The 11,742-nt window shown below is 32.9% G+C and overlaps 4 protein-coding genes across 6 annotated transcripts; all 4 read right to left on the reverse strand.

Moving 5' to 3' along the window:
- Nucleotides 1–463: 463 nt before the first annotated feature.
- On the reverse strand, nt 464–2,513 carry LOC128884312 (poly(ADP-ribose) glycohydrolase-like). The gene is made up of 5 exons (XM_054137619.1): nt 1,553–2,513; nt 1,331–1,505; nt 1,045–1,248; nt 931–994; nt 464–861 (listed from the first exon to the last, which is right to left on the reverse strand). The coding sequence occupies exons 1-5, from the start codon at nt 2,429–2,431 to the stop codon at nt 597–599; spliced, it is 1,587 nt and encodes a 528-aa protein (XP_053993594.1). The 5' UTR covers nt 2,432–2,513; the 3' UTR covers nt 464–596.
- Nucleotides 2,514–2,616: 103 nt separating this feature from the next.
- Nucleotides 2,617–6,712, reverse strand: LOC128884311 (uncharacterized). Of its 3 annotated transcripts, none has more exons than XM_054137618.1 (15): nt 6,593–6,712; nt 6,468–6,546; nt 6,347–6,411; nt 6,215–6,295; nt 6,053–6,099; nt 5,925–5,992; nt 5,760–5,856; nt 5,623–5,696; nt 5,540–5,574; nt 5,376–5,483; nt 5,046–5,269; nt 4,787–4,931; nt 4,269–4,723; nt 3,129–4,214; nt 2,617–3,034 (listed from the first exon to the last, which is right to left on the reverse strand). In XM_054137618.1, exons 1-15 carry the CDS (start codon nt 6,604–6,606, stop codon nt 2,769–2,771), a joined length of 2,844 nt encoding a protein of 947 aa, XP_053993593.1. In that variant the 5' UTR covers nt 6,607–6,712; the 3' UTR covers nt 2,617–2,768. The 3 variants fall into 3 exon arrangements, with proteins under 3 accessions (XP_053993593.1, XP_053993590.1, XP_053993592.1); XM_054137615.1 differs by having other exon boundaries at nt 4,269–4,738; XM_054137617.1 differs by having other exon boundaries at nt 4,269–4,738; nt 6,468–6,543; nt 6,593–6,706.
- Nucleotides 6,713–6,870: 158 nt separating this feature from the next.
- Nucleotides 6,871–8,013, reverse strand: LOC128884313 (40S ribosomal protein S2-like). The gene is made up of 3 exons (XM_054137620.1): nt 7,872–8,013; nt 7,743–7,812; nt 6,871–7,693 (listed from the first exon to the last, which is right to left on the reverse strand). The coding sequence occupies exons 1-3, from the start codon at nt 7,876–7,878 to the stop codon at nt 6,940–6,942; spliced, it is 831 nt and encodes a 276-aa protein (XP_053993595.1). The 5' UTR covers nt 7,879–8,013; the 3' UTR covers nt 6,871–6,939.
- Nucleotides 8,014–9,868: 1,855 nt separating this feature from the next.
- On the reverse strand, nt 9,869–11,062 carry LOC128884478 (uncharacterized). The gene is made up of 11 exons (XM_054137910.1): nt 10,901–11,062; nt 10,814–10,832; nt 10,682–10,762; nt 10,563–10,607; nt 10,486–10,509; nt 10,401–10,434; nt 10,266–10,327; nt 10,159–10,215; nt 10,052–10,109; nt 9,948–9,994; nt 9,869–9,892 (listed from the first exon to the last, which is right to left on the reverse strand). Exons 1-11 carry the CDS (start codon nt 11,038–11,040, stop codon nt 9,869–9,871), a joined length of 591 nt encoding a protein of 196 aa, XP_053993885.1. The 5' UTR covers nt 11,041–11,062.
- Between the last annotated feature and the right edge of the window lie 680 nt (nt 11,063–11,742).

An 11,742-nucleotide genomic window follows, 5' to 3' on the forward strand; every position in this document is an offset into this window, starting at 1 on the left:
ATAAATTTTCATGTCTAATGCCTTTTTATTTAAAAAAGTTGTTAATTTAAAGGTTTGAGTAGGAGGCATCTTTTCTATGCTTATCACTTATTTTCACAGCGGAAATAAAAAGGTAGCGTTGGATGAAGTGGAAGGTTTCATTGTGGTGCAAGCGACTCACTAGTAGAATAAGGGTTCCCGTATCGGTAGACGTATTTCAGGCGATTGACTAGGACTCACTTTAGAGAGAGGTTCCCATTTTTGGGGTCTTGCGTCCCAACTCTATACATTTTAGATTTCCGATTATCGAGGCCGTTTTTATCGTTTATTGCAAAATAAGAAAAAGCACTATTGTATTAAAAGTCTAAGGTAAAAAGCTTTATTCACTTAACGTCAATCGTTATATTTAACGTTTTACAAGAAGGATAAAACATTAAAAATTGGTTTTGTTAAAAAAAAAGAAAGCGAAAAATGTGTGGTTAATTCCAGTGTAAACTAATCATATTGAATTTGTTCAACAAAAATTCAAAGCAAGAGTTTTTAAAGTTTCAGTAAAGGTAAAACATTGATATAGGATTGTTGCTTGAACAACGAAATATTGGGTACAAAAAAGAGAATTAGAATTGAACATGTTTTTCTTTTAATAAATTCCAGATAAGTGGAGTGGTTGTTAATGATACGCTGTCTAAAATGGAGAGAACTGCAGTGAATAAACTTCCCACGGTAGGATACACAGTGGAAAGAAAGCGAATGTCTGGTTCTGACAAAAATTTTTTGTTGGATCCAGTAATACAATAAATAAGTTGACGTTGACTTCTTGAAGCGGCTAACCATTGAATGATGGATTTCAGTTCAATGTCACCACGAAATACTCCGCATCCCCTGGCAACGTATGGCACAAGCAAGTTTTTAATTTCTTTCTTATTTGTAGAAGGACAAAATATATCATACCAATGACCAGAAGCAAATGGAGTGCGTTTTTCTGTCAAATCACTATCGGTTATAGTTGCTTCTACTATAAAATATAAAGTTAAATATTTGAAAATACTACCTTTCTACTCTTACAAGCTGAATAGAGTTTTTGCAGGTCTCGCATAAAATGCGACCTTTTGAATTGATTAAAACTATCCTCTCTTGATTTATAATGAATAGCATCAACTGCCACAATTGTTGTAGGTACAAGAGAGTTTTGGAACCTTGTAGGGATATAATTTTGTTGTTTTTCATGCCAATGTGCTGGCCCAAGACATGTCAAACGTGAGGAGTAACCTATGAAAATGCGTACGAAACAAAAAAATTAGCATTGCTTTTTCTAGGGGGGATAAAAAAAGCAGTGAATACGTTTATATACCTTGATGGGCAACATATCGATTGACTCCTTTAATAATAAGAGCCTCATTTTTACATAATGGCTCGGTAAGAAAGGATACAGCAATGGTTTCTGGATGCGTCAAAAAAAAAATTTCTTCTTGTGCACATCCACTACGAAGTGTGCCACCTCCAATTTTGTGAGACGCAAAATCAGCCTAAACGAAATTATGAAAACTCATTAACCCACCTATTTCTTTTCTACTTGTAAAGATCCTTGACAATCTTGAATAAATTTGTTATAGTGAACCGTAAAAGTAACAAGAGGTAAATCACATTGACTCCATATTGTACATAATTGGTTGAGAGATGCCGAATGTTTGTAAGTCGTCGTATTTTCTGTAACATTGAAATCATCAATTGCGATTCCAACAACACGCGTTACACTCACACGTTCCTGCATCAAATAATGAAAAACGTCAAGTTGATCAGTCGTGCACTCATTTGTTTTTTCGGTCGCATGCTGGAGCTTGCAAGTCGGCAATGATTGATCTGGGTCAATACCGTTTTTTATATTTTCAAGATAAACAAAGTAGCTCGCTATGAATTTAAGTTTTTCTTGAAAAATACGGTGCATTATATTGTGATACCAAAAAAAAAAATTTGAAAAATCATTTGAAGGGAATATTTTCACCCCAAATAAAGTGAGTCCTAAAATAGAGGCCAAATCATGACGGGATAAGTGTATAGTGTTAGGAGTTTGTTTTTTAAGGTTAGTTAATGTTAATTTTTTTGACAGAAAGGAAAGTGCCAAGTCGATTACAAATATCCATGTTTTTTTAGTCATCCATTGGTTCAATAGTATTATAGTGTTGTGTACACTATCAGAAACCTCTTGATTTTCAGCAATCCACTGGGTCCAACATGATTGTTGTGATTCCTGAACTAATGTGTCTGGATCAAACATGAGCACAGCATTACGATTTTGAAAGTGAATATTTTGATAGGATAAACTGTGACATGCCATCAAAACAGTTGCGATGCACGTGATACCCTGCCTACTAACGTTATCTGTGTGACATAGTGAATTGTGAAGAGTTTGAAGAAACTCACGTTGGCAGGTCAGGCGATTTTTAGGTACCATAACGTAAATCTCAAAATGTGTGCGATTTCACATAAACAAAGTCATAAATAGGCTAGCATGTTGGTTTAAAACAACGTTATAAGCTGAGCTGATCTAATTCAGTTGTTAACGGATTGAAGAAAACAAAAAAATCAGTGTTAGCCTTAAGTAATGTCTGTGAACAGTTTGCTAGCATTTTAAAAACAAATTTTGGTATTCATCAAAACGTAGGTTTCAAATGCTGTTAATCTTTCGAGCGTGCAACAACACTCCGCTCTATGATATTTTAAAAAAATAATCTTTTTGACTTATTAAAAAATTCGTTAAATCACACTAAACTTTGGAAGTGAATACAACGCTAAGACGCGCAGTAAAAACGGGAAGCATTAAATGTTTCGTTCCCTTCGGTTTTTTTTTGAAAAAACAACGAAAAAAATCCTTTAAAAGGTGGTGTTTTGGAAACACTTTTTTGCAGTCCAGTTGCTTTTGCACTTGGTGCAGTATAGTACGAAGCATAATTACCAAACTTCTTATATTCCTTATTTTTGTTTTTATCCCACAAATTTTTTTGATGAAACGTAGAATTCACAGAACTCGAAGCCCTCCTATACAAGTTCGGATCCGCTAAATACACACACACACCAAAAAAAATAAAACTTGTTCAATTCACGTCTCATGAAATGACACACACAAGCGCCAAATTAATCGGTGACCTTACCCGTGACTTGCTTGTTAAGTCTATTTGGAGTCGTTAAACATGGGCTATACTCGTAGGAAACAGGGGTTCTGTGAAAACCTTGGTTCTTTGCATAAAAAATTGTTGGATGTGATTTGGGTGATGTAACATGCGGTGTGGCAAAAGTGTTTTGATATAGTGGTTGTGACGCATATTTCTCTGTTTCAGTACAAGAAGAATAATGGCGGTTAGGCGATTCTACGGTCGAATAAGTATTTCCTGGGGAAAGTGATCCACTGTATCCTTTTGTAAAATTGAAAGATTTGAGGTATGAATTTCCAGGTGAAACAGAGGCAGAATAAGTGCTTTGCGGTACAGATTTCCATGAGCAAGGCGTATTCTGAAAGGTTTGAGGCGTATTTTGAAAAGTTTGAGACGTATTCGAAGCTTGCACACTATTTGAAAAGCGCGAATTCTTTTGAAAAGAACTGTAAGCATTTTTAGATGAATCCAATGCAGAATTTACATTGGTTTTATAAATCGGTGAAGCATAAGGATTTTCAGTTTTTAAAGATGCGTAGTAGTCTTTTAATGCTTGTGATGATGCAATTTTTGCTTCAAGCACTGAGGGAGTAGACGTTTTATGTTCATTTACTTGCGAAAGATTGATCAAATGTGGGTTTTCCTTTATGTTCTCATTAGAATACATTTCTCGTGCTGAAGCCGATCCTGTATGCAAACTTGTAAATGTATTTTTTCCCGCGGTTTGTCCTGTAAAATCATATGGGAAACCATGCTGTTGATGTGTTGAAAAGGAGGTAGCGTATCCGTTAAAAGGTGGCAACACCTCCATATCACGTTGTTCCTTGACATTTTCAAATGAACTTTGTTCTTCAAATGATTTCGCTTTGGTAGTATCGTAGGTCATGCCTTTCCACGTTCTTTCATTAATATCTTGGGACTCCGCATGGGGATACGAGACACTTTGAGTTTGTGATGGTTCGCATTGAGACCGAATCATATCAGAATTATTGTAGGGAATATAATGAAACCCGTTTTTGTTATCTACCGATACAAAATTATTACGGTCACCAATATTTTTCATTTGATTGATGAACATGGCAGGTGCTTAAAACAAACATAACAATTAGAAATAGAAAATGCATTCATACGGTATCTTACCATGTCCGTCCGTATGAACATGCAATGATAAATCTATTTTTTTCTTATCAAAGATTCCATTCATCAACCCTTTATGTATGTTAACCGGTACGTAGTTTTCGACAATTTTTTCAACTGGAGATTCTAAAGTCATTGTTTTTGTGTCTACCTGCTTTCGCATTTTCTCATAGACAACATCAGAATCGTCTATTCGAAAAAAAGGTAATCCTTTTGTAAGGTTGTCAGCGGTCCCATGTTGTCCATACTTTGCATATCTACTTTTCAAAAATTCATTGTACGACGATAATGTTTGATCGCTCATGCTGCACTTGTCGCGTAAATCAACTCCTGGGAATTTCGGGAATTCAGAGCATGTTGATATATTGACGCGTGAACCAGTGGTAGACGACGTAAGATATCCTGAGTCATATTCTTGGCGTTTTTGTAAGTCCGGACAATGAATCGAATTGTTAGAGCTACGAATAAAACATCTTCATATAATGACACGCATTCCACACAAGAAAAAAGTAAATTTGTACTTGTTGTTTGTTAGCTTCTCCTTTTTATTATTCGTTTCGAGTGTCACTGGTTTATGCAAGACATTTGTATTTTTAGCTCCTTTAGTTTTTTTTTTTTTTATTGATAGAGAGTTACTACCTTGTACCGTCCACACATCTCGGGAATCTATACATATTGTATATTGAAAAGGATTTGGTTTCCATTTTTATAAAAAAAATATCATTTACAATTTTAAATGACACACGCCTTATCAATAATGCATTAGTGAATTGAACTTACCGTGAGATATCACTTTTTTTTCAGTTACTAAGCCTTTTTTCATTGAATGACTCTTAGCAAAATCGTTGCTATTGAGCCGGGATTCTTCTTCACCCATTTCACTTTGTTTTTGAAATGACTTTTTCGACTTTTTGACGCCTACATCGTTTGGGCGATGTTTGTTTGTTTTTACACAAGACAATATATTTTCTGATGAATTCATTAGATGAAATAGGTATGAAAACCTGGTAAATTAGAAAACAATGCCATGTTTTAAAAAATCTAACAAACCCTGTTTACTTTATGCTTCTTTGCTGTTTTTAAAAATAAGAGTGAAGAAGCATGGCATACCAGTAAGTTTTTTCTTTTAAAAATGACAAATACGACTGAGAAAACGGACATCCTTTAACACACTCCACCTCAAAATTTTCTTTTAAAGATGTCATGCTGCTATCAAGTCTAGTTAAGAACAATAAATCAATCAACAAATTAAAAATACTACGACTCTTCCATACTCTGTCAATACATCTAACAACTCCATTCTTCGTTTCTAATGAAAAAAGTTGAAAACAATGCTTAAGTGTCTTTTTAACATTACCGCAGTTCGTAAACACCAGTGACAAAGATCCGTAAGTTCTTCAGGGCACGTTTCACAAAATATTTGAGCTTGCTCTAAAAAAAGTTTTAGTACAAAGACGTCACTCCAAGAAAACATATCACCAAAAACTAACTTACCTAAAAGTTCGTTACCACAAGGTTTTTCTTGTAATAAATTTGTTGTCGAAGCATTTTCCGGTAAAATTTTAGAAAACCATTGATGATATAAATTTTTCTGAACTCATAAAATTGATCAATCAATTAAAACAAATTTCATAATGTTTAAAGTAACGATCGACATACAATAATTTCTGCGAATTCTTTTTTTGAAGACTCGGTTTCTTCGAGTTCTTTCAACTCTAGAATAATTTCTAAGAGCATTGGGATATTCATAATATGCACCGTTTTGATCGTTTAACATTGAAATTAACCTCGTTGTCGTATAGAAAGATTGTGTAAATGGATTTTAAATTTACGTCTAAAAGAAAAAAATAAAGAATAGATTTACTAGTGACTTTTTTATGACGACTCGAATCCAAAAATTAAACTATGCTTTCATGCCGCCATATACTGTTAATTTTAGTGTGACATACAATTTACTATCCTTGTCGTTTATAGAACGTCGCGATTTAAATATGACCTGAAAAGCCTCTTTATTTCCTTCCACCGGAATTCTATACACAAAAAAATGGAATTAAAAAATTTTCTTTTTTATTTCAAAGTACCTGGAATCCATTATTTTTTTCACTGCGTTTCGAGCAATTTGCGAACGATTTCGATTGTTTACCATCTAAAGCAAAAAAATTACAATATACAAATATTTTTCTAAAAAAATTGCCAGATTACTTCTCTCCATTTTTTCTCCCATTTTCTATTAACGTTGACACCATTACCTTTACTCTGGTGGGAATCATGTACCGTTCTACTACAATTGCAAAGTAAGCACAATTGATAAAAAAATAGCTTTTTACCTTGATAAAAGCATTAATGAAGGTAGAGAAAAATTGAACAATGTATGATATTTCTTAAAGTCACAATGAAATTATTCAATTCATTAAAACTTCTACTTTACATAAAAACATATTTTGTCTCCAATCTAAAAAGAGTGGACATGACCACATCGTAAACAACCAATTCCATTTATTGAAAGTAGCACTAAATCACATGCTGTATAACTACAAAAAAATGTTACTTTGAAAATAAGCAAGATCCTAAATACGAATTAATTTTTTTTTTAATTGTGATGCAATGAATGATTCAAACTTAGTTCAACAATCTTATTGATAAATGCAAGATACAACGAAAAAAACGTTTTTGCCTAAGCAACAGGTTTATTTATTACAGCATCATTATAAGAAACATTTAAAATTGCCGAATGTTGTTGATAAGGTGAAATAGGGAATTTGGTTTCTCTCCACAAATCTGGTGTCAAAAAGCTGTATGTTTTGGTCAACGCATCAAATAAAGCTTTCATAAAGTTGCCTTTAGTACGCGATCGGCCAGTTGTTGATGTAAAACAGTCTTGTAAACCAGCGAAATACAACATTTTTTTTGTGGTTGGAGCCCCTACAACTTGAGATCCACGGGGTGCTGGAACTAAACGAACGCGTACTGATCCACACTTTCCAGATATTTTCATAGCAACTGTATGAGGAGCTCCAATGTTACTTCCCCAATAACCACGACGAACGGGAATTAAAGACAGTTTAGCTGCAATGATTGCGCCTCTTATAGCTGTAGCAACTTCTTTCGCACATTTAACACCTAAGCCAACGTGACCTTTACAATCACCCACGGCAACAAATGCTTTGAAACGTGTTCTTTGACCGGCTCTTGTTTGCTTTTGTACGGGCATGATTTTCATAACATCATCTTTCAAAGCTGACTTTCCTTCTTCGCTCCCCTTGCCTTCGTAAAGGAAATCTACTATTTGATACTCTTTAATAGGTAAAGAGTTAACGTAAATTTCCTCCAATGAAGTTATTTTCCCTTCAAGTACTAAGCGTCCTAGTTTAGATACAGGAACCCATTCTTTGATTTCAGTTGCAGGTCCACGACCTCGTCCTCTGCCTCTACAAAACACAATACAATTGTTGTTTTATCCCCAAAATTGACACATACCGACGCGAATCACGACCTCTACCTCTATCGCCTTCGCTCTTGTTAAAACCGCTAGAAAATCCTCGAGATTCTACAAAGAAAAAAAATATTCAGTCAACATAAATTTTGAACAAGAAAACACCATGTTACCTGCCATTGACACAATGTACTAGAAAGAAACTACACAGTTTACTTCCAGTATAGCTAAACTGTAAATAATTACGAGAATTGCGAAGAGGCGGTGACTAACAGTGTACTTTAAAGTAGTGACTACCACATAAAAGTGTCCCTGTGGGACATGTAACAATAGGTGTAGAGGAGATTTCTTCTTTGTACTTTAATAAATAAACACTATTGAAATGTCTTTAATTTTTTTTGACCTTTTCCTGATACTTCAAAAGAATTTTATAAATGTATATTTTCACTTCAACACAATTAGAACGCACACACCTACGTACAACGGTTTTCTTATAAATCTCATGGCTTAAAATTACAATGCTTTGGAATTTTAAATTCTGATTTGTTTATTACATAGTAACCATTAGGGTTTTTGTCACTGTATGCTATATCCTAAAATAAAGAGTTTGAAAAGATTATTTTTCTTATTATCAAAATTTGTTCAAGTGTAATTATTCATCGCTTCATAGTAAGCCTATATATTTTTTTGTTACAGAATAATTTTTTTTTCGTAAATAACATATACCAAAAACACATGACTAAATTTTTTAAAGTATCGTAGCATCCATTAGTTTTCATAAAAGGTTTTTACAGTACAATTAAAAAATATGTTGTATCAAAATAAATATTTTTTTTTAATGGGTTCGAGTTTTTTTTTAACTAACGTCCCTCCTATTCGAAGCCATGGCTTAACTGCTTCTAAAAGCTGTTGTTTATTTTCCACAATAGTAGCTGGGTTTTGACTTGCTGAATAATGGCGTAAAAAAAATGTTATGTAAAAACATATAGCGTTCTCCACACTTGATATTTGATACCATAGTATGGTAGCTGATTTTTTGTGTGTTCGTTGAGTGTTAAAGAGTGCGTGTGTAGCTCTTTTTAAAAAAAATCGTGTTTCTTCAATCACATGGCATTGATTAAAAATTTTTTTGAACGGCTACTGCAGTTATAAAGCCGCTTTTGGGCATCATAACTGGATGACCTAAGCGAACAACAAAAATCCGTAAGCATTGTGAAATAGGTGATTGAATAACCTTGACATAAACGGGTTATGAAATGCGTGTTTGTCTGATCTGTATACTCTGTTTAATGTTGAAAAGAAATCAGAAAAATGAACCGAATTATGCTTTCTGGTCATACGTGGAGTATAAACGAGAAATTGGCACAAGGTCGTGTTACGACAGAGCATTACCGCGTCGTTCCAACCTATATCTTTCTGATAATTGCGGCGCTTCGATAGATTTGACAAATAGTAACAGAATCATTCAACTACCTCTTTCTCCAAAAGTAAGTCAGGGTGAGCACAGAAAGATTCTACATTTAAATAGACAGCGAATCCAGGAACTCTATTGATAAATTTTTAAACAAAAGTGGTGATTTTGATTTTTGCGTTTACTTGACTGTATCATTTGAATGGATCCACCAAACCAATTTTTAATTGAATATCATATAAGAATGAAAAATAAAAAAAAAAACTTTTGGTTTTGGTAGAAGTTAGAACGTACAAGAATTAGAAGAAATCGCTAGAGTGGTTGCTGCAATGAAAAACAGGAAACAACATGTGATTTGTGTAACATATGGTATAAGTTAAAAATTTAAATAATTATAATGAAATAATGAATTATTTGACAATGCTCATTTACATAGAATTTACATGTGAATAATTTTATATTACATACTTGGTTGGAGCATGGGGAAAATCGAAGATTGCGCCCCGAAACCGGGAGGCTCGTCGTCACAAAGTATTGCATGATGGGTTATTTCATTCCATTGTAACCATTGACAAGAGCCAAAGCAATTATTTAAAAGTGAGGAAAGGTCGGGTGCTACAATTTTCTTAAAAACAAAATAGCAATCATATTATTTAATTACTGTAATACTTTTTGTTTTTTTTCCTGACAATGGCCGATATACCCTGCAATGACATATGACATATTTTTTAATTATTTTCCATAAGCCTCAAAAGGTATTTAAAAATGAATACCTGACAAAGTCTATCAAGAAATAGGCAAAAGTAGTAAAATACGTATACAATCAAATCAAACATACAAGAAACTCAGGTGAAACACCTTCTCTATACATTTTCGTTTGTCCATCTAGTTGTCAAAAATATGTCAGCGTTTTTTTTAAGTTATTCATTGATAAAAGCATACTGAAAAGCGGAAAAGGTTCCATAGATGTCATCTGACATGTATATGTAAGTTGTAGATGCTAATAGAAACTAGTTATATTTAACATTCAGAAGAAAATCATGACTCACACCATCATTATTGTAACAAATATGCTTTGATTCAAGAAGTTTGCAAGAAGAATTAATCTTTAAAATGTAAATAAGGTAAACGCAATACTAAACCATTCTATTCCTACAGTACAAGCAATGTTGTTTTTGCACATCCGTTGGGTGCTCCAGGTGACATCAACGGCCATCTCTTTGTTTAAATACAAAAGGAATTATCATTTTTATTTTTCATTTTTGCAGATTAATGCATTTAACAATGTTACCCTTTTTTGTATTTTTTCTTAAAGATGACGTGGTCTAAAAAGAAAACAAAAGTTTAAATAAATTGCCTCCAATAAAAGATCCAACTTGATTGTATATTGCTTTAATTATCTGAAAACAATTTTAACTTGAATTTTCTCTATGTTACACTTAGGACTATATACCCAAATTTTTGTACCGATAGGACACTTTAAATAAGTTGTTCCTTGCTAATGAACGGAAAAAAAGAAATAATGTTTGCTCAAACAATAGCACAATAAGTTTTTCTCTTTTATATAATGACCCTGTTTAATTTTTTTTCCTTCATAACTACATCATAAGATCCTATGTGGAGTTCACTGTCTCGTGTATTAGGAAGCCAATGCTAAGATGCACAATAATAATGATAAAGTCAGCTATTAGACCAAGTAACAACCTGATAGTGTTCATTATTTCTTAGACGATGAAAGAAAAACAAACAATGGATATAATTGAGGTTTTATTTGTGCTATATTTTCCTTACATAAAACCATGAAACAATAATGGCGTTAACGGATTCTGACTACGTAACTGAAGACAATGTGCACAATGGCAAAAAAAAATCCATACACATAAACGAGTACATAGCAACTTTGAGAAAAAAAATAAGATACTGAAGTTCATTAATTAATTAATCACAGTGTTTTTTTATTACCAAGTTCTAATTGTATCACCGCATTGTCTAGGACTAGTTTGCCTTTAGGGTCGGGTTTTTAATGAGTTGTGCAAACTCATTTTATAATTTTTTCACATAGTATTTTTTCGTTGTTTTTTTTTTAACAATACTTTGACTATTGCTATGTAATACAACAAAATTTATCTGTTAAATTTTCTATGTATTATAAAAATCCATCGACATTTCAAAAAAACAATTCCCAAATAAAATAATGACATATTAAATTCGATATGAAATTCTTTGAATACTCCAATGCAGCACAAAAGGAAGAATTAAAGGTAAAATACTTGTTAAAATAGATAGAATATACAACAATGTATTTTTTAATAAAAAAATCTTCGAATTATCTAAAAACATTAAGATGATATTTTTGTAAAGAAAAAAAAAAGTGAATTAATAAGAGTTTACTTTGATTTGCATTAGAATTTACTAGAAAATACGGGTTAAAGCGTTCATTTTTACTGACTGCATACGGTTTCATATAGGGTATGGAATTAAAATTAATCGAAGTAGTTTTAAACAGCAAATTTAACAAGCGTCCTAAAAATAGAGAAGGTCGTTTATTATTTTGCGAAACCTGTATTTACCTTTACGACAAAAAAGACGCGTTAAAAGTGCAAGAAAAACTATTATATAAGTCAAAAAGACAT

Source organism: Hylaeus volcanicus, unplaced genomic scaffold (assembly GCF_026283585.1).
Source record: "Hylaeus volcanicus isolate JK05 unplaced genomic scaffold, UHH_iyHylVolc1.0_haploid 12237, whole genome shotgun sequence".
NCBI lineage: Eukaryota > Metazoa > Arthropoda > Insecta > Hymenoptera > Colletidae > Hylaeus > Hylaeus volcanicus.